This window comes from Bos grunniens, chromosome 1, assembly GCF_055505025.1.
Source record: "Bos grunniens cultivar Pamir isolate PY7600 chromosome 1, Bosgru_T2T1.0, whole genome shotgun sequence".
Taxonomy (NCBI): domain Eukaryota; kingdom Metazoa; phylum Chordata; class Mammalia; order Artiodactyla; family Bovidae; genus Bos; species Bos grunniens.
The window spans coordinates 116,226,289-116,249,897 of NC_141165.1; the positions used below are offsets into that span (position 1 = coordinate 116,226,289).

Below are 23,609 nucleotides of genomic sequence, written 5' to 3' on the forward strand. Positions count from 1 at the left end.
TAGCCTTTAAGTAGTATATGCTCTTAGTCATAATGCAATTTAGAAAAACTCTCACATAAGCTATACTTATTGCCATTTCAAAATTTTACCAGTTAAAGATTTTCTGGTTAATTTTATTTTTAATATCTAATTGATTACAATAGAGAAGAAGAATAAAATTTTTCACCATGGTAGGGTGAAAAGTAAACCATCTTGAATAGTATTACGTAAGTTTAAAACAAGAATAGAAATAATACAAAGAAATAAGGATATAAGGCATTTTAAGATAAAACAAAAACAAAAAATATTGATACCATTTAAAGAATTCTATCCAAGTCAACAGTTGTTTATCTCTGTCCAAAAGAACAGGGCATGCATCTTTCAAGAGGTTTTCATGACTTTTTATAGCAGTCACTTTTGATACTCTCAAATAATGGGAATAAATCATGCCTTTTCCTTGTCCACTGCTGAAGATAAAGTAGAGCTTGTTTTTATGCTCCCAAAGTTCCCATCAATTTTGGTACTGCATTCTATTTTATATGTTGATGGTCCTCGTATAGAGCAACTGGCAGCTGGAAAACTCTATCCCTTTAAATTTATCACCATTCTATAGTTCCCTGTAAAACAGAGACTACCATCTTCAGTAATAACTATATGCTTTCTTATTATAACTTATTCTAAAAACAAAGAGTTTAGCCTAAGCTCAGAATGAAAATATTAGTAATCGGTTATACAGAAAAATGATGGAGTAATAATTGTACATTAAAATTTTCCATTGTATAATATTATATGCCAAAAGGGAAAAATTCAAGTACAAAAAGGAGAACTATTTACTTAAAAGGCCACATGCATGATCGAGGACACCAGTAATTTATTTAATTCTCATTATAGGTCTTATTATGTCTCAGTCTCTGTGGGGTCTATCTCAGTGTCTGTTGGCGTCTCTGTGTCCTGGTGCACACAAGGTTTCTCTGAGCCCTCTGAGCATTTCTGGCAGGTATGGGGTTTGATTTTAATGTACCAAGGGAACATTTCATGCAAAAATGGGCACAATAAAGGACAGAAATGGTATGGACCTAACAGAAGCAGAAGATATTAAGAAGAGGTGACAAGAATACACAGAAGGACTATACAAAAATATCTTCATGACCCAGATAATCACGATGGTGTGATCATTCACCTAGAGCCAGATCCTGGAATACGTAGTCAACTGGGCCTTAGGAAGCACCACTAAGAACAAACCTAGTGGAGGAGATAGAATTCTAGTTGAGTTATTCCAAATCCTGAAAGATGATGCTGTGAAAGTGCTGCACTCAATGTGCCAGCATATTTGGAAAACTCAGCAGTGGCCACAGGACTGGAAAAGGTCAGTTTTCATTCCAATCCCAAAGAAAGACAATGCCAGACTACCACAAAGAATGCTCAAACTACCGCACAATTGCACTCATCTCACATGCTAGTAAAGTAAGGCTCAAAATTCTCCAAGCCAGCCTTCAAAAGTACGTGACCCAAGAACTTCCAGATGTTCAAGCTGGATTTAGAAAAGGCAGAGGAACCAGAGATCAAATTGCCAACATCCATTGGATCACCAAAAAAGCAAGAGTTCTCGAAAAACATCTACTTCTGCTTTATTGAATATGCCAAAGTCTTTGACTGTGTGGATCACAACAAACTCTGGAAAATTCTGAAAGAGATGGAAATACCAGACCACCTGACCTTCCCCATGAGAAATCTGTATGCAGATCAAGAATGAACACTTAAAAGTGGACATGGAACAACACACTGGTTCCAAATCGTGAAAGGAGTACGTCAAGGCCGTATATTGTCACCCTGTTTATTTAACTTATATGCAGAGTACATCACACAAAATGCTGGGCTGGCTGAAACACAAGCTGGAATCAAGATTGCTGGGAGAAATATCAATAACCTAAATATGCAGATGACACCACCCTTATAGCAGAAAGTGAAGAAGAACTAGAGTCTCTTGATGAATGTGAAAGAGGAGAGTGAAAAAGTTGACATAAAACTCAACATTCAAAAAAAACTAAGATCATGTCATCCGATCCCATCATTTCATGGGAAATAGATGGGGAAATGATGGAAACAGTGGCAGACTTTATTTTTCAGAGCCCCAAAATCACTGCAGGTGGTGACTGCAGCCATGAAATGAAAAGACACTTGTTCCTTGGAAGAAAAGCTATGACCAACCTAGACAGCATATTAAAAACCAGAGACATTACTTTGCCAACAAAGGTCCATCTAGTCAAAGTTATGGATTTTCCAATAATCACATATGGATGTGAGAGTTGGAGTATAAAGAAAACAAAGCACCAAGAATTGATGGTTTTGAACTGTGTTGTTAGAGAAGACTCTTAAGGGCCCCCTGGATTGCAAGTAGATCCAATCAGGCAATTCCAAAGAAATCAGTCCTGATATTCATTGGAAGGACTGATGCTGAAGCTTAAACTTCAATATTTTGGGCACCTAATGTAAAGAACTGAATCACTGGAAAAGACGCTGATGCTGGGAAAGATTGAAAGTGGGAGGAGAAGGGGACAACAGAGGATGAGATGGTTGAATGGCATCATAGACTTTACGGATATGAGTTTGAGTAAGCTCCAGGAGTTGGTGATGGACAGGGAAGCCTAGCATGCTGCAGTCCATGGGGTCGCAAAAAATGGGACATGACTGACCAACCGAACTGACTGATAGGTCTTATTTCAAAGGACTCAAAATTATTAAGAATGACCCCCATAATATCATAATGCTTATCTGAGTTTATTACTTTCTAGGTAATTATAATAAGTGTTACTATAAGTAAAATTAAAAAATGTTTTTCTCACAAAAGATAAAACTCCATTTCAAACCAAATAAGCATTTTAGTATATTTATATCAGAGACACTATTCTTCAACCCTCTCACCCACTGCTTTTTTCTGTGTGAAGTTTTTCCTTTGATGCTTATTTTCCTTAGAACTATGCGGAACTTTGAAATACACTTCCCTAGAGCTTAGATATGTAAATAATCTAAAAACACAAAATAGTACATTTTTGTTCATGTGGAGGATACAGTCATCTGCACCTTGTAGATTCAATGCTAGTTCTGAATATATAATGAAAAATGTGTATAACATAAAATTATCCTCAGATTTTAACATGCATGATATAATTTACTATTTATAGCTGTTACGATACTTAGAATATGATCTAATCTGTATTCTATACAGATATATTACAGTATTTTGTTATTATATTCTATCTATACAATGAAAAGTGTGAAATTTTTCTTCTCTAGTAAAATTCTGCCATTATACCTTCAATGTACTACATAATATCCCATTGGAAAGTTTATTCTGAAACTCCCCTGTTGCTATTTTGGTTACTTCATGGAAATGATCACCTCTTTTTCAAACAGTTGAATTCTATCTATTTCTGTGGACAGAAAAAGAGGCCTAAATTTATAAAAATAACTTTTCTTATAATGTTTCATTTAGCATAGTTAGTTCAGTTAATATCTGCCTCGATGGAACATCAATACATAGCATACTGCCTGTCTCTTGATCCAAAAAATCCTGATTATACAGGATTTAGCTTAATACTAAAGTTTACATAAAGAAGATTTCACTCTGTTGGTTACGTAATTTTTACAATTGTGGCAACTTTGAGTAAGGTGTATAAATCAGTTCTTGCCAAGGCTTTTAAGAAAACAATGTTCTAGAATTTGGAATTTTGTCTTCTCAACTTTTAAATACTACCCTAATTGAAGGGCATATGTGTATGTGTGTGAAAAAACTCAAGGTGTGGATTTTGTGTGTTGCTTCTGACACGTGCAATTGACAAATGGATTAAAAGGCTACTGTGACTTTTAGGGAATCCTACTGACAACAAAACATGAGTCTGTTCTAAAGAAGCCTATAACTATGAAATGACTCTGGAGTACCCAACACAGATGATCATGAAACAGGTATGAAAGTCATTCAGCCACCATAACTAATTCAAACTTGTAAGGATAAAAAGAAGTTCATTAATTGTGTAGCTGAGGTTGATTGAAAGCATCTGTTCAACTACTGAGGTTCTTCACAATGCTGTCCATCACTGCTATGGAGCACTCACAGCTATCTGCTTCCCATTATTCTCCTTTTTAATGGCAGTTTTATATTTATTTCAACCATTGTGTATGTTGTATTAAGGTAAATGCCTTGTTATTTAATGTGTAAGTCACCAGGTGACAAGAGTTCATATTTGAATCTGATGGAGAAAACTTGGTATTGACAAACGTATTTGTATATATGAGGATGATTAAGTATACTCTGTGGGTGAAGTAGCAGACTACTGCAGAGATAAGAAAGTATGTACAAAAACTGGGCTTCTTCTTCTGTGATACAGAATTGTTGCTGGAAAGTGACTACTGAATCAGGGATAGCATTTAATAACATCCCATCCCTATTTGCAGCTAGGTCTGGGCACATAATTAGTTCCCACTGATAGTACACGAGAGTAATTAATGTGGTTCTTCAGATCTGAGTAGACTTCCCTGGTGGCTCAGAAGGTAAAGCATCTGCCTACAATGAGGGAGACTTGGGTTTGATCCCTGGGTTGGGAAGATCCTCTGGAGAAGGAAATGGCAACCCACTCCGGTACTCTTGCCTGGAAAATCCCATGGATGGAAGAGCCTGGTAGGCTACAGTCCATGGGGGTCGCAAAGAGTCAGACATGACTGAGCGACTTCATCTCACCTCAGATCTGAGTGGGTTAAGAAGCAAATATACCTTCTCCAATCTCTCTTTACAACTTCTGAGCTTGACATGGATAACTATGAAGCCCCAGGAGATGGCTGGCCCACTAAATGCAAAAAGTCCTATATCCCTGAATCAGTGCATGGAGTAGAATTCCTCTCAACCAGAATACTAACATGAATTCTAAGGTAAACTTTTTAGGGCTCTCAAATTTTTTAAGTCCTTTGGAAAGATTAGTGCAACTATAAACACTCTAAGTTTAAAAAAAAGACATAGAAAACAAGTTAGCATACAAGTTACAACTCCAAAGTACATGTCGACACTAATGCTTAGAAATAATATCTAGACCCAATTTCTTTCAAAATTTATTTGAATATAACTTTAAAATCTACAAAGAACAAAATAACATCCATAAAAATTATAAAACTAAACAGGCAAAAATAAAATAGTAATGAGTGAGAAAAAAAAAAAAAACTAAATAGATAGTAATCTCTTAAGTAGATGTAGCCTAAGTGAAAATTCATAACCTGGAAATCAGCCAAGACTGACAATTTTTTAAAAAAGCATATAAGAGATAAACAAGATAATATTAAAAGTCTTTAACAAATATTTCACAGATATTCTAGAAATACAGAACAGAATAGAGTAACACACACATAAACACGTTTTCATGATAAAACACAAAATGTGAAGTGAAGCAGGAAAAAAATAATTCATAACAATTACATAAATAATTGAGCTATTTCAAATCCTAAAAGATGATGTTGTGAAAGTGCTGTACTCAATATGCCACCAAATTTAAAGAACTCAGCAGTGGCCACAGGACTGCAAAAGGTCAGTTATCATTACAATTCCAAAGAAAGGCAATGCCAAAGAATGCTCAAACTACCACACAATTGCCCTCATCTCACACGCTAGTAAAGTAATGCTCAAAATTCTCCAAACCAGGCTTCAGCAATGTGTGAACCGTAAATTTCCAGATGTTCAAGCTGGTTTTAGAAAAGGCAGAGGAACCAGAGATCAAATTGCCAACATCTGCTGGATCATCGAAAAAGCAAGAGAGTTCCAGAACAACATCTATTTCTGTTTTACTGACTATGCCAAAGCCTTTGACTGTGTGGATCACAATAAATTGTGGAAAATTCTGAAAGAGATGGACATACCAGACCACCTGACATGCCCCTTCAGAAACCTGTACACAGGTCAGGAAGCAACAGTTAGAACTGGACATGGAACAAAAGACTGGTTCCAAATAGGAAAAGGAGCACATCAAGACTGTATATTGTCACCCTGCTTATTTAACTTATATGCAGAGTACATCATGAGAAATGCTGGGCTGGAGGAAGCACAAGCTGGAATCAAGATTGCCGGGAGAAATATCAATCACCTCAGATGTGCAGATGACACCACCCTTATGGCAGAAAGTGAAGAAGAACTAAAGAGCCTCTTGATGAAAGTGAAAGTGGAGAGTGAAAAAGTTGGCTTAAAGCTCAGCATTCAGAAAACTAACATCATGGCATCTGGTCCCATCACTTCATGGGAAATAGATGGGGAAACAGTGGCTGACTTTATTTTTCTGGGCTCCAATATCACTGCAGATGGTGATTGCAGCCATAAAATTAAAAGATACTTACTCCTTGGAATGAAAGTTATGACCAACCTAGACAGCACATTAAAAAGCAGAGACATTACTTTGCCAACAAAGGTCTGTCTAGTCAAGGTTACGGTTTTTCCAGAAGTCATGTATGGATGTGAGAGTTGGACTATAAAGAAAGCTGAGCACAGAAGAATTGATGCTTTTGAACTGTGGTGTTGGAGAAGATTCTGGAGAGTCCCTTGGACTGCAAGGAGATCTAACCAGTCCATCTTAAAGGAGATCAGTCCTGGGTGTTCATTGGAAGGACTGATGTTGAAGCTGAAACTCCAATAGTTTGGCCACCTGATGCGGAAAGCTGACTCATTTGAAAAGACCCTGATGCTGGGAAAGATAGATGGCAGGAAGAGAAGGGGATGACAGAGGATGAGATGACTGGATGGCATCACTGACTCAATGGACATGGATTTGGGTGGACTCCAGGAGTTCGCAATGGCAGGGAGGCCTGGCGTGCTGTGGTTCATGGGGTCGCAAAGAGTCAGACAAGACTGAGTGACTGAACTAAACTGAGCTGAACATATATAATATAGCTGAAGACCAAAAATATGGAAACTATAGATAACCTCCCAAAGAATGACAGTTAAGATTGTCAGAAGTTCACTGGCAACAATAGATTATTATGGATAAGGAAATAATAGTCTCAGAGTGTTGAGGGAAAGTAATAGTGTGAAGTCACTCAGTCGTGTCCGACTCTTTGCGACCCTATGGACTGTAGCCCACCAGGCTCCTCCATCCATGGGATTCTCTAGGCAAGAATACTGGAGTGGGTTGCCATTTCCTTCTCCAGGGGATCTTCCTGACCCAGGGATTGAACCTGGGTCTCCCACATTGTGGCAGATGCTTTACCTTCTGAGCCACAAGGGAAGTCCAGAGGGAAAGTAATAGTCACTTAGTATTCTATACCTAAATATACAAACAATGAAAAGGGAGGACAAAATAGATATCCATTAAATAAAGAGCTTCAAATTATAGAACCTTGCCACAAGATCTACGAAAGGATAAACTTCGCTAATAAAATAATGAACCTGGAAGAAAGGAAATGATAAATGAAAAAAAATGAAAAAAAAATCTGTTAATATAGCTTGGTATATCTAAGTACTGACTTTATGGATTTTGCTTCTTTAAAAGGCAAAACTGAAACTCTACACAATGTCCACAGGAAAGGTAGTAATTTCAGAGGGTGACATGATGAGTCATGTTTGGAAGGAAAACAGGGATATTGAATAATTTTATCCCATCTTAAAGATATTTGTGTTCAGAAAAATTTTTTAATTAAGCATAGCTCCTATAGACATAGGATTTATAGGTTTCAGATTGACAGAGAGTAAATCAGAGACTAAAATTGAAGTTAAAATTTGGTCAAAATAGTTTATGAAGAATGATCAATTTCAAGACAGTCTGTTTTAACCTATTTAAAAACTGTGACAAAGAAGAAACTACAATATAGTTATTTAACTTTATTCTGTTTTGGTTGGAAATACATTCTATTTTTAGATGCCTTCAAGCCTCTTGATTTCATATTCTTCTCAAACCATATGATAATCTGGAATTGCTTCATGCAATAAAGCAGCTTTATTTGGAATTGAAGGTTATATTGTAAGTTTATATTCAGGTTGTGATAACCTTTAGAAAGTAAAAATACTGTTTGGACCAATAAGTTGTCCCCATTTTCTGATCCCAATCTCACCTTTTAGCTTTTCATCACATTCTCAAACCACCTTATTTAATGCCAGAAAATCCTTGTGTTTCAGAATTTCTTTATGCTCTCTGCTTCCACAGTCATCTCTGATGACATGATTAGACAGAAAACACAGAGCATAAATGCTTCTGAACTGCAAGAAAGGACAGAGTCATGAAGCCTTAAAAACATCACTCTTCAGAAGATCAAATCAATAGCTATGTCACTAGAGGCCCTGCATATCCCATTCACCTGTGTAAACAATAATGCAATGGTCCAAGAATTGCCACCATCCTTTCCTCTAGAATTTTAAAGCAGCACTAGAGGGGAAATAAATAAAAGCATGTTTCTAGGAAAAGTTATAAGACACAATGTTTTAGAACTTTAATTATCACAGATGCTATTATGTTAAATTAGCTTATGTGGTATTAGGAGCTTAAAGAAGGTATCTTTGCAATACCTATACATATATATTCAAAACAGGTCTAAAGTACCAAACCCTAAACAATATCTGCAAGTACAAACCATTACATAAATGAGATTTATTCTAAATTAATACCGAAGAGGAGTTTATTAGGGATTCATGTCATTTCAGAACTCAACAAAAATTGTTCAATTTTGTACGCTAATTGTTTCTAATTTTCTTTCATAGTGTTAAGATATTCTTAGTTCTATGAAGTGAGACTATTTGATGTGAATCAATGCTTTATGAATCAATGCTTCTTTTTATTCAAGCCCTTAGTGGAATAAATTAAGACAATTAAAAAATTAAATCTGTAACATCAATATGTCCAAAGATGACAATTTCAATTATGAACCTATGAAACAAAATAAAAAGTTATGAAAAATACAGATATTGGAGTCAACTACAAAATACTACCTATAATGCAGAGTAATCCAAATTATTGTGCTTGGTTTTAAATTTTAGCATATATACTTAATATAATATTTATGTCTATTTAAACCTTATTGAAACATTGACAATCCTACATGCAGGGCATCAAATGATATACAGATGTAAAGAACAGACTTTTTGACTCAGTGGGAGAAGGGACGGGTGGGATGATTTGAGAAAATAGCACTGAAACATGTGATTACCATATGTAAAACAGCTGACCAGCACAAGCTCCATGCATGAAGCAGGGCACCCAAAGCCAGTGCTCTGGGACAACCTGGAGGGATAGGGTAGAGAGGGGGGTGAGAGGGGTGCTCAGGATGGGAGGACACATGTATTCCTGTGGCCAATTCATGTAGATGTAGGACAAAAAACACCACAATATTGTAAGGTAGTTACCCTCCAAGTAAAATTAAGTAATTCACTTTTTTTTTAAGTGCTTCTTTCTTTAGTGCTTCTAGAATTTGGATCTAGATAGATCTCAACAACATTACAGAGAAAGGAATCACCGTTTGAAACACGTAGTAGTACAACTTTTAGGATAAAATGTATGCTTGTGCGCTAAATTGCTTCAGTTGTGTCCGACTCGTCGTGACCCTATGGACTGTAGCCCGCCAGGCTCCTCTGTATCTTTGTTACACAGGAGGCCAAGAGTTCTCAAATGCATTTAAGTAAGTAATGATTATTCCTAAAACCTCACTGTAATTTTTCCTGTTTATTATCTCTAACACCAAAGTTCCAGATGTAGATACTAATAGTGCCCGTATCAGACTGCACAAAACAAACAGAGCAAAAAGGGCCTAATTAATGATGAGTAACTAGGGCCTCCTCTGCACTGTGTGGCAGGTGGGAAAAGTTAAAGCATCGCAGTAAGAGCACGGGTGCTTTGAATGAGGAAATGAAAGGAAGGGGAGGAGGGGAGGGAGGAACTGAGGGGGGGAAAACACATAAAGACCAAACTGAGAATTATCAAGGCTTTAGTGATAAATCTGGTATTATTTACTGAGTTCCCCCAGGGAATAAAATTCTGTATTCTATACTTTAGAATCATGATTCATAAAATGAGGGATAACTGTATTTTCAATGGCTTTCCATATCTAAAATACCACAGCCCTTCCTGAAGAAAAGTTTCCTGTCTCACAGAAATAAGAAGAAACAGCATGTTGTCAGTATACCAACGACTTCTACCTTTAACTGTTCAGTACAACCTGGTTCTACTGATCATTGACATCAATAAATTTGTTACTCTTTATTACAGAAATGATTTTAAATATATCTCTTTTATCTGACAGGCCTGGTAAAACAGGCACATAAATAATTAGTACAAATTATAGCACAGATGACAGAGACATTAACTTTGTGAAGATCCAGATATACGATATCTGTGCTAGACCTTGAAGGATGAATAAAAATCTACCACAGAAAGAAAGAAGAAAGGGATGCAAGCAGCTAGATAAAATATGGAAAAAAAGCAAGAAACAGGGAAAATACATAGATTATTCAAAAGTAACAAAAACAGGAGACAGAACTTGCCAAATTCAGAAAATAATAGAATATGGCCAAATTGTGAAGCCCCTTGAAAGGCATGATGACCAACTACTTTCAGTGAAAGAGAAAGAAAAAACACAGAATATTTTCCTAAAATGAAATATATTGAAACTGCTATCAGGATTTACACAATAAGTGACTTTATGGCATCCTAGATGAAGCATCAGACACGTGAATGAAGCCATTTTAAATGTGTGTCCTTCTTAAATCACAATGAACCAGTGTGCTACATCCCCTGCTTTTAGGAACATGAGAATCTTTTACAATTATTCTATTCCTGCCCCATGTATATTGTACACATGAGGAACAATGGCATCTTGTTTAATTTTTAGTTCTCTAGATCAAGGAGAGCTTTAGCTGGCAAGCTTCATTCACATCCATAAGTGACTTCAATGAAGCTCTTCTGGACTTCAACACAATGTCGTAATGGAATAGATCTTTGGGAGGACGTGAGCCTTTGAGCATGAAAGAGGGGCATTAGTCAGGAGAATTAAAAGAGAAGACTGTGGTATACTCTTACACTTGCAGCTTCCTATATACATACTTCCAGGTATTCAGCCCTTTTGCAGTCCCCTTGTAAACTCACTTTAAACCTAGTCATGTGAAAAACTCCCTCTTCAGCCAACCACTATACTCTAAAAATTTTTGAGTCAAATTCTTTAATGGCATGAGGCCTTTATAGAGAGAGGCCCTGGAATATAAGGGATTATTTTAGACATTGTAATCCCTGTCACACTTCCAGCTGAATTCAGCTACATGAGTTATCTCTGTTTACAATAAGCAAAAGAATTACCCACATATGAGACCTGAGAAATCATAAATCACTGTGGCTTTAAGTTATTAAGTTTTGGTTTATTTTACCTCAATAGCAATAGATCATTGAAACATATAACTCTATATCTACTACAAATCAAAATTATTAACAGATCATCAGATATTCAAAAATGTTAATAACTAAGATAATGTTCTAACAGAATAAGCCAGGACAAAAGAAAATGATATAGAAATACTGTTCTTTCAATTCCCATTATATATACAAAAGCATACGGTCACATTATTATCTGAGCTGTACTTTATTTGTGTATATTCCAATATTCATGTATATTCCAAAAGAAAAAAACCTTAAATAATTTACCATCGAGAGTTGTACTTTATTCATTTAGGTTATAGATAATTCTGAGATTTGGCTATGAGATAACTTGTTTGTAGAAAGCAATGGAATCAATAAAAAATTATTATCAGAGGCTAGAAAGGGGCAATATGAAGCATCAAGAACACAAATAAATACTTTAAAATGGAAACTGTTGGTATTATAATATACCTTCTCTAAAAATGAGGTCCCAGCATCAACTTTGTATTTGTAAATAGCAATTCATTGTATTCAATTGAAACCAGGTACGTGTGTTTTCATATAATAGTTTGTCATATACTTTATCATTTATTATAACCACTAATTTATTTATGAACAAGGAAGTTAGTAAGCAACAGATTTAGAATCCAAGCATAATATTCCAATTTATTCCACTGCTACAAGAAGATGATGAGCATTTGTACTTTACCCACTCATTTCTGCAATCAAATAAATTACAATAAAGATTATAAGCCATAAAAATGAATGAGTCAAGCAGTAGCTCTAGATAAGCCGATAATTATCACTCATCCAAAATCATCTTTGCTCAAAAGTGAGGGAATTTTAAAGCATGCAAGTAAGATTGAAATTTCATAGAGCAAACATATTAAGCAAAAAACATCTAGTCATTGATAACTGTCACTACTTTTAATTCTGTGATCAACACTATAAAGTATACTTAATAATAATCATTTAAATCCATAGATAGCTATTATTTAAAACTTTATTATTTTTACCAATTATCAGCTTCTACCTAAGACAAAGTATGATAACATTACATGTTTAGTATATGCAATATGTTTTATCCTTGGCTATTATTGCCTTCTTAATCTCATTAAAAAATGATCCATATATGTGAATTTTTCTTTAGTGCATTTTCCAATGTAAATTTTTTTTACAATGCCTCTTAAAAGATTCATTTCCAATTACTTTTTGTTTCATTCTAAATCCTTGCTATATATGAAAAAAATTGAATTAATTATATATAAAGCTTCAATGAAATATATTTTAATGTTTAGATAGTGAATAAAAGTTGGCTTATACTTTATAAAAATACACTACAGGCTTTTCATAAAAACAGTATTTTCAAATGACCTAACATAGTCATTATTGATGGCTTTAGTGAACTTTTTAGCATTCAAGAACTCAAGTGTTTTATAAATAGATAAAACATTAAAAATTTCACATATGTCCCCATCCTGAACCCCCCTCCCACGTCCCTCCCCTTACCATCCCTCTGGGTCATCCCAGTGGAAACTGCATTGTGAAGTAAATTCAAATTGCTTCAAACTCCGCTTAATTCCCATTTACTTCAAATGGTGAATTATTAAAAAAAAGATTTTATGTTTTTTAAATCATATGCTACAAAATGAAAGACTTAGGGAAAACATTTTAACAAACTAATAAATCTCAGTAAAGTTCAAAAAAAATTCACATATGGCCCTATATAGAAACAAATGTTTTTCTTATTTATTTTCATCCTTTTTAATGGGTAGGAACATAACATCACCAAAAAGTCAGAAAATTCAATATGATTGATGCTACAGAAAACAAAACAAAACAAAATCTTAAATAATTTACCATTGAGAGCAAAAATATCTTCTATGCTATTATTTACCAAACATTACTTTCATTTCTTTATTTGTGTTTTGATTATGAGTCCTATATCCAAATGTAATGGATATGATTTATCTTTATCAGGTATTATGCACAAAATTTTAAGTATATATATATTTATTAAATTAATAAGCCTTCATAAAATGATTCACACAAAAAACTTTCCATGTTTAAAATTACAAACATGTCATTATCAGAAAACATGAAAGGTATGGTTTTAAACTTAATCAGCATTTCAGTGTTTTAATACTTCCTAACAATTAGATTTTGCACAAATACTGCTATCTAAACAAACAAACAAAAAATAATGTGTTATATGGGAGTAAATTGTATTTAATAGTAGCAAAGGATAAATTAAGCTCTGATACACTAAGTATTCAATCACAAAACACATACCATTCCTATAAACTATCTCTATGTTGTAAGACATATAATTATTCATATGCATACATATGAATTCCTCATTTATTTAAATATAATTTCAGCTTATCTGGGTACTACAATTATTACAACTCAACATGAAAGAATTTTTTTCAAACTATCATATTCTCTATGAATCACCAAAACATGAAAGTTAAGCAAATGCCTGCTTTGAATTCCTTTTGCTTGTTGTTGCTGCTATTGATGTTGTTTTCCTTTACAAAAATCAAGTGAATACAGCAATTCATACAGAAACTACTCTACTGAAGGCAGAATGGAAGAACATTTGTCATGGTATATAATTTATTCAACATTTTCATACACTATTCCTAGGTGGGGGAAAAAATCAGAAATTATCTTACAGTTAATATGAGTTCATTTCTTGCACAATTAGTTCTTCCAGGAATAATAATCAAAAATGTATTAACTGAAAATAAATATATTTATGTTGAAAAAAGCCATCATTTGAATGCATGAATAATTATTTAAATGTGTTTTTCTTACCGTGGCAAGAACCTTCAATTTCTTCATATCCTGTACTGCAAATACATCTTCCGAGAGGAACCAGCCAATCTCCATCAGCTCCACAATAGAGCTTAGGAGTGTCACGCTCTTCTGCACTCTTCACACAGGAGCCCCTTACTTCAACCAAGGAGGAAGAATCAACCCTTGGGATAGTGTCTGGAAACATGGCCAGGTTACGAACAGTAAAGGGGCATTTTTTGTAGAAAACACGGACGGAAACTAGGGCAATGCATGCCCCAATGTCTTGAAAAGCCAGATAAAATCCTTTCCTTTCTATAGGCCCCAGCTCACGAATCTCAGTGTTGAGTTTGAGGATGCGATCACCCAGGTCCATCTGGGTAAAACTTTCATCAGCAGCAATTGTGTCAATCTTTGTATACTGGCTTGGCTTGAATTTAATTCCATGGGACTCATCTGATTCCACATAATATAGATTAAACGTTTCTTTGCAAGTCCCCAAGACCCATGGGATGCTGTTACAATCCCTCAGTGTGAACTTCATTTCCACATAAATTTTCTGAGCTGCATCACGAGAGATCCAGTTTGTACGAAGCCAGTTGTTTTGGTTTGGCTCCATCACATTGCATACCTGGTAGGTGTGAATGGGCCTGTTGTGTTCATCCATTTCAGTGATGGCATCCCACTGCAAAAAAGAAAAAAAAAAAAATCATTATAAAACCACAGTGGTTAAACTTCTATGATTACCTCCAAAATTTTCTGTTTTACTGAAAGAAAAAAGAATAAAAAGGACACAAGTGAAGCAAAGCAACAGTGGTACAGGATTTTAACAAAGAGCCTTTCATTTCAGAATGGGTTCTGAACATACCAGCTGTCCTGGTAAGAATCTTAACTTCTTACATGTTAGTTGCAACATCAAGGGACACTTTTTTTATCCTCTAACTTCCTTGGTGGCTCAGTTGGTAAAGAACCTGCCTGTAATGCAGGAGACCCTAGTTTGAATCCTGGGTTGGAAAGATCCCTTGAAGAAGGGAAAGGCCACCCACTCTAGTATTCTTGACTGGAGAATTTCCATGGACAGAGGAGCATGGCAGGCTATAGTTCATGGGGTCACAAAGAGTCAGGCATAATTGAGTTAGTGACTAACATTTTCATTTTCACTTTTCTCCTCAACTATAAAATGAAGCTTATCATATAGTACCTGTTTCATAGGTTTGTTGTGAAGTACAAATTAATTAATATATGTAAAGAACTTTAAATGGTTTCTAGTACTCTATGCTCAGTTGCTCACTCATATCCTACTCTTTGTGACCCCCTGGACTGTAGCCCACCAGGCTCCTCTGTACTTGGGATTCTTCAGACAAGAATACTGAAGTTGGTAACCATTTCCTTCTCCACTAGTACTCTATAACCAACCTAAAATAGCATCTACTATGTGATCAAATAACTAGACCAATGCACTCCAGTTAACCATTTGTCTTCATATCCAATTTGCCACAAATTGAAGTAGATTTTTCAGTATTCAATTAAATATATACATGTCTATTTTGATAGAAAATGTGTACATAGACTTCCCAGGTGGTGCTAGTGATAAAGAACTCAAATGTCAATGCAGGAGACAAAAGAGACATGGGTTCAATCCTTGGGTTGGGAAGATCCCCTGGAGAAGGAAATGGCAACCCACTCCAGTATCGTTGCCTGGAGAATCCCATGGACAGAGGAGCCTCATGGGCTATAGTCCAAAGAGTCGCAAAGAGCTGGACATGTCTGAAGTGATTTAGCAGCAGCAGCATACATAGATAAGACTTAGATTTATTCAAGAAATACTTAAGTATTATTCTGAATACTAGGACTGCAGTAGTGAACAAGCTGAACAAAAGCTCCCTGCCTTCAAGGATCTTACTTAGAGTGAGAAGAGGCAATAAAAATTGTAAATTACTCAACTGAACAATATGGTAGAAAGTACAATGGAAAAAAATAAGACAAGAGAGATGGGGGGAAGAGGCTTGCAATTACAGTGTGGCCAGAGAAGGCCTTCCTGAGGTTCTGACATTTAAGTAACATCTTAGAGGTGAGATAGTGAGGAGGAAACAGTAAGTACCAACCCCTGAGGTAGGAGTGTATAGATATGTTTTAGGAACAGTTTGAATGGCACTTAGAGAGGCAAACATGGTGCAAAAAAGCCTTTGTAAGAATTGGAAACACCTTGGTTTTTCCTCTGAGCTAGATCACTGAATTATCTTCACTTCTATGTTTACATACAAGAATTCTGCCACTTATATGAATAGAAAAATCTTATTTATCCTTTTTTTTTGTTTCAGTAAAAATATTTGAGCACATTGAAATTAATTGGCATTGTAATTATTTATAAATCTAATATCACATACTTTTATATTACAATTTAGATTGTAAGTATATTTTGTTTGTTTAATGAACTTACAACAAATTTCAATAAACAAAAACACATTTTGGTAACCTTACGTTCTCTTTGGGAAAACATATCAGTCATCATAATTTCTCATTTTTATTAAGGTACAATGGAAATGATGAGCTGTTTTCTATAGTGAATAAGTATTCTATTCTAGATACCATACTTCAATTCTTTATAATAAGATGGTTTAACTCATCTAGTTTGCAGCTGCTGCCGTCCATGGGGTCACACAGAGTCGGACACAACTGAAGTGACTTAGCAGCAGCAGCAGCAGCAGAGAGTTATCTAACCAAGACTGGTGGAATTTTAATTAGTTTAGTTTCTAACAGAATAGCCACTTTTCTCAGTCTACTGGATTGTTACATCATATACTTTCTACTTTAAAATTCCACAAATAAACAATGCATTTTATCAACTCAGTGAAATTAAAAACAATTATGTATCTAAAATTTCATTTGTAATTTTGCTTGCTTGAAATTCAGAAGGTATTTTCCAGAAACAATGAGTTCCTTTAGAAGCATGGCTATAATTTTTGCAAAATACACCCATGGCTTATCAATGGTGATCCAATATCTCAAAGAGGCACATGAAATTATCTAAGTGTCTTTCATCCTAGCATATTATAGGTGTTATATGACTCTTACACTTAAATTTAAAGGCAAAGCAGCACTATTAAAGCTCATTCAATATGGTAAGCTAACCATTAAGAATATAAATAGTAAGACAAGATACAAATAATAAAACCTGAGGAAAAACTATCAAAATAAGTGTTTGAAATTCTATGCATTTTACCCACTGAGGAGCTTCTAAAGTATTTATTCAGTGATCATTCTTATTTTAGATAAATCTCTAATCAAAATTGATTTTGTTTCATAGGGGATGTATGTAATTTGGCACAGTGGTAAAGAATTCTCCTGCCAATGCAGGAGGCACAGGAGACACAGGTTCAATCCCTGAGTGGGGAAGATCCCCTGGAGTAGGAAATGGCAACCTGCACCAGTATTCTTTCATGGAGAATTCCAGTCCATGGGGTTGCAAAGAGTCAGAAATGACTGAGCACAAAGCACACACACTCCATCCTGCACTCTAGAAGTATAGAGATCTACAGTCAATAATTACTGTTTAAATAACTACATTTTAACAACTTCAGACTATACCCCTTACTATTAATAAAAAGTATTAACCATGTTCTCAATCAATTCTCCTAAAATAGGAGACTAACTAAAATGTGAAAAACCATATCTGTAACCAAAAAATTCTGAAACCATTGGGCTTCTCAGGAGGTGTCAGTGGTAAAGAACCTGCCTACCAATGCAGGAGATGTAAGAGATGAGGATGTGCTCTCTAGGTCAGGAAGATCCCCTGGAAGAGGGCATGGCAACCCACTCCAGTATTCATGCCTGGACAACCCCATAGACAGAGGAGCCTGGTGGGGTACAGTCCAAAGGATCATAAAAAGAAAAAATTCTGAAATTATCACATAACTTTATTTTAAAATATGTTGGGTTTGGAAAAAATGTTTAGATGGAAAGAAAGCTCAGGAATGAGAAGCATATGACATCCATACACTGAATCAGAACTAATCTGAACCAAGAGATAAGGAAATAGCAAAATACATGTGAACAATGAGAAATGTGATTCTGTTCAAAGCACTGCACAACGATGCTTAACAAAATGGGACATAATTTTCTATGATAAATGTATGATGTCTGAGGAACAACAGTGCATTTTCTCTTTAATTAAAGTAAAAACTTCAATTAAAAGGGAAGAAAAACAGATTAAAATGAGATTCAGTTATCAAAACAGCCAAAACGGATCAACTGCTAAATTTCTTCTTATACAAGAATATTGAAAGTGATTTAAATTATACTTTTAAATTTGAATATGATCAAAATAAGAACATGAATAAACTCAAGACTGGTATAAGATCTAAAGTGCTAAAAAATTCAAAAAATATATTATCATTGGTATATATATAAATGGTATCATATTTAAATCACGATGTATCCTTTGGAAATACTGTATTACAAAAAGTGATGTTTCTATTTAGTTATATAACTGTCAGTTATCATTTCCAAGTATTAAAATAAATAGGGCTCTAAAAATGTAAGAACCAAGGAAAGAATGGTGGTATGAGGGCTTACATACCAAATATCTAAATACATTTAAACGATAATTCACTCTTCAGATAAGATCAAACTGTAAGCATGCTTGATTTGCCTACTTTAGAAAGATACTGGAAGGTTGGGTTTAAATTTAAAATATTTAGACTTCTCAGAATTTCAGGCTAGCATGTGGAAGTCCATCCAGAGCCAAATTCTAGGCTTAGTCAACCCCATTTCTATTACCTTACCTAACTCTAGGTAAATCCCATATCATGAAGGGCTTCATGCAAGTACATATCTGAGTTATACAAAACTGTAAATTAACTCTACTTCAATTAATAAAAAGGTTAAAAAAAATCCAAATTTGGAGTAAAATGCACTGTAATTACTCTTTAATATAAAAGAGTTAAATATATTATAAAAACTTTTATGTTCTGTTCATTACTGGGTAGTTAATGTAAACATGTGCCTCAACGCTCTTCTGCCACATAAAGTTCTCCACGTATCCTACAGATCTTATGTTAATAAATTCAGTTCAGTTCAGTCACTCAGTCATGTCCAACTATTTGTAACCCCATAGACTGCAGCATGCCAGGCCTCCCTGTTCATCACCAACTCCCAGAGCTTACCCAAACTCATGTCCATTGAGTCGGTGATGCCATCCAACCATCTCATCCTCTGTCATCCCCTTATCCTCCTGCCTTCAATCTTTCCCAGCATCAGGGTCTTTTCAAAAGAGTCAGTTCTTCACATCAGGTGGCCAAAGTACTGTAGTTTCAGCTTCAGCATCAGTCCTTCCAATGAATATTCAGAACTGGTTTACTTTAGGATGGACAGGTTGGATCTCTTTGCAGTCCAAGGAACTCTCCAGAGTCTTCTCCAACACCACAGTTCAAAAGCATCAGTTATTCAATGCTCAGCTTTCATTACAGTCCAACTCTCACATCCATACATGACTACTGGAAAAACCATAGCTTTGACTAGGTGGACCTTTGTCAGCAAAGTAATGTTTCTGCTTTTTAATATGCTGTCTAAGTTTGTTATAGCTTTTCTTCCAAGGAGCAAGTGTCTTTTAATTTCATGGCTGCAGTCATAATCTACAGTGATTTTGGAGCCCCCCTACCCCTCCCCGAGCCCCGCCAAATAAAGTCTATCACTGTTTCCATTGTTTCCCCATCTATTTGCCAAGAAGTGATGGGACAGGATGCCATGATCTTAGTTTTCTGAATGTTGAGCTTTAAGTCAAATTTTTCACTCTCCTCTTTCATTTTCATCAAGTGGCTCTTTAGTTTTTCTTCTCTTTCAGCCATAAGGGTGGTGTATATCTGCATATCAGAGGTTATTGATATTTCTCCCAGAAATCTTTATTCCAGGTTGTGCTTCAGCCAGCCCAGCACGTCGCATGATGTACTCTGCATATAAGTTAAATAAGCGGGGTGATAATAGACAGCCTTGACGTACTCCTCTTCCAATTTGGAACCAGCCTATTGTTCCATGTCCAGTTCTAACTGTTGCTTCTTGACCTCCATACAGATTTCTAAGGAGGCAAGTAAGGTGGTCTGGTATTCCAATCTCTTGAAGAATTTTCCACAGTTTTTTTTTTTTTTTTTTTGTGATCCACACAGTCAAAGGTTTTGGCATAGTCAATAAAACAGAAATAGATGTTTTTCTGGAACTCTCTTGCTTTTTTGATGATCTAGCAGATATTGGCAAGTTGATGTCTGGTTCCTCTGCCTTTTCTAATTCAAGCTTGAACTTCTGGAAGTTCATGGTTCACATGCTGTTGTGGCCTGGATTGGATAATTCTGAGCATTACTTTGCTAGTGTATGAGATGAGTGCAATTGTGTGGTAATTTGAGCATTCTTTGGCATTGCGTTTGACCTGCTTCATTTTGTACTCCAAGCCAAATTTGCCTGTTACTCCAGGTATCTCTTGACTTCTTACTTTTGCATTCCAGTCCCCTATAATTAAAAGGAATTCTTTTGGGGGTTTTATTTCTAGAAGGTCTTGTACATCTTCATAGAACCGTTCAACTTCAGCTTCTTCAGCATTACTGGTTGTGGCATAGACTTGGATTACTGTGATATTGAATGGCTTGCCTTGGAAACAAACAGAGATCATTCTATCGTCTTTGAGATTGCATCCAAGTATTGCATTTCGGACTCTTTTGTTGACTATGATGGCTACTCCATTTCTTCCAAGGGATTGTTGCCCACAGTAATAGATACAATTTTCATTTGAGTTACATTCACCCATTCCATTCAATTTTAGTTTGCTGATTCCTAAAATGTTGATGTTTACTCTTGCCATCTCCTGTCTGACCACTTCCAACTTGCCTTGATTCATGGACCTAACATTCCAGGTTCCTATGCAATATTACTCTTTACGGCATTGGACTTTACTTCCATCACCAGTCATATCCACAGTTGGATGTTGTTTTTGCTTTGGCGCTGTCTCTTAATTCTTTCTGGATTTATTTCTCCACTGATCTCCAGTAGCATACAAACCTGGGAAGTTCGTCTTTCAGTGTCCTATCTTTTTGCCTTTTTGTGCTGTTCTTGGGTTTCTCAAGGCAAGAATACCAAAATGGTTTGCCATTCCCTTCTCCAGTGGACCACGTTTTGTCAGAACTTTCCACCATGACCCATCCATCTTGGGTGGCCCTAGATGACATGGCTCATAGTTTCATTGAATTAGACAAGGCTGTGATCAAATGTTAGTTTTCTGTGACTGTGGTTTTCAGTTTGCCTGCCCTCTGCTGGAGAAGGATAAGAGGCTAATGGAAGCTTCCTGATGGGAGACTGACTGAGGGGGAAACTGGGTCTTGGTCTGATGGGTAGGACCATGCTCAGTAAATCTTTAATCCAATTTTCTGTTGATGGGCAGGGCTGTGTTCCCTCCCTGTTGTTTGACCTGAGGCCAAACTATGGTGGAGGTAATGAAGATAACAGTGACCTCCTTCAAAAGGTGCCATGCAAGCACTACTGCACTCAGTGAACCCAACCCTGCAGCAGGCCACCACCAATCCATGCCTCTGCCAAAGACTTCTAGACACTCGCGGGCAAGTCCAGGTCAGTCACTTGTGGGGTCACTGCTCCTTTCTCTTGGGTCCTGGTGCACACAGGATTCCCTCCAAGAATCTGTTTCCCAGTCCTGGTAAGTTCTGGCGGCTCTATGGTAGGGTTGATGGTGACATCCTCCAAGAGGGCTTATGCCATACCTGGGTCTACTGTACCCAGAGCCCCTGCCCCTGAAGAACACAGTTTTGGCTCAGTCTCTGTGGGGTCTCTGGGTCCTGGTGCACTAGGTTTGTTTGAGCCCTCTGAGCATCTCTATTGGGTATAGGGTTTGATTCTAAATGTGATTTCGCCCCTCCTACCATTTTGCTGGAGCTTCTCCTTTGCCCTTGGATGTGGGGTATCTTTTTTGGGGATCCAACATTCTCCTGTTGGTGGCTGTTCAGCAGTGAGTTATCATTTTGGAGTTCTCATAGGAGAAGATAAGCACACTTCCTTCTACTCTGCCATCTTGGTGTCAGTTTGTAGTATATATTAAATTCCATAATATGAATGAAGAAATTAGATACAAGAACTGCTTGCTCTTACTGGACTTATAATATTTTAAGGTAACAAATTATGAAAGCATAATTGATAGCACAGAACTGAATATAAGAAACAAACCATATATATAGTAAATAGAATAAGTGTCGAAAGGACAGCAACACCTGTGAACAGGGGTGGCTTGGCAGGTTTGGTCAAGACAGAGACTGGACTTTAGCCTTAAAGAATTACAAGATTCAATAAAGCAGAGGGAGAAGAGTATATAAAAAAATAATGTTTAACACTAACCTGTATGAATATAATTTTTGGCAACACAGTCCTATACTACTTATATTTAGTGGGTAAAAGTTTTTGCCCCTATTTAAAACAAAAACAAACATACATGTATTTATTCTCCAGCTGTGAAACATTTTGGAGTACAGGTTTTGGTTAAACATGAATCAGTTGTAGACCAAAGTGTTCATTCTTTAATAAACTTCAAGGGCACCTTGGATTCCTGACGGAAACTATTTATATCCTGAATTTATACTGTCAAAGCTTTCCCACAAATGTTAACATATTTGGTCCTCATCAATCTGATAAACTAAGACTGATACTTTCATGTTCATGTTACTGATACAGAATTCAATACGTAGGAATTGCATGGGCCAATGACTGGAACCAGGCCCTCTAACTTTATTTTCTGCCTTTCATGATGTTTTGCTGGTATCTTATTGGCCTCTCCCAGGGCTAGCCAGTTCTTAGAGACAGCAAAAAGCTCTGGGCCTAGAGCATATCTTTCATATGCAAACCAACCAAACTTGAGTCTATAGGCCCAACTACCTTCTTATCTAACCCTCACACACCAAGCCAGTATTTCTTCTATCTTAAATCATCCCAGGATCAGGTACCAGGCCACTAGAGACCACTCTCTAGCCCAAAGCCTGTAGGAAACTAGCCAGTCCTTAATTGTTTACTCTGTTCCACCTTGCATTTCCCACAGAAACTCTGATAAAGGCTCTGGCTCAGGTTTTCCCATCATGCCTGTCTTCTGTCACTTGACCAAGACCCATTCCTTCCTTTGTGGCCCTCTGTGGCATTGACAACCTCCTTCCAAGAACCTGTGAGTATAATCAACTTCTTTCCAAGTATAATTCTTGTTTCCTCCTATACCACACTGACTTTACCATACCATTATCCAGCATGTACATTCCTAGAACAAACAGCTATATGGTTTATGACATATTCTTCCTGGCAACCCTTTGGAAGACAACTGATTCTTGCTTAATTAAAAGTTGTTGTTGAGTAAGACATTACAAGTTACAAAGTTTTTCTATTCATCACATGTAATCCTCTCCTTGATCCAAAGAAACAGATTTATACAATGACTATTAA

The 23,609-nt window shown here is 36.1% G+C and overlaps 1 protein-coding gene across 5 annotated transcripts in view; it reads right to left on the bottom strand.

Moving 5' to 3' along the window:
• The window catches only part of EPHA6 (EPH receptor A6), a 1,018,620-nt gene that overhangs the window by 795,536 nt on the left and 199,475 nt on the right, over nt 1-23,609 (bottom strand). For all 5 annotated transcript variants that reach the window (XM_086411211.1, XM_086411193.1, XM_086411202.1 and 2 more), the window contains one exon: nt 14,160-14,823. In XM_086411211.1, the coding sequence (XP_086267337.1) occupies nt 14,160-14,823 (664 nt within the window). The remainder of the gene's footprint in view (nt 1-14,159; nt 14,824-23,609) is intronic.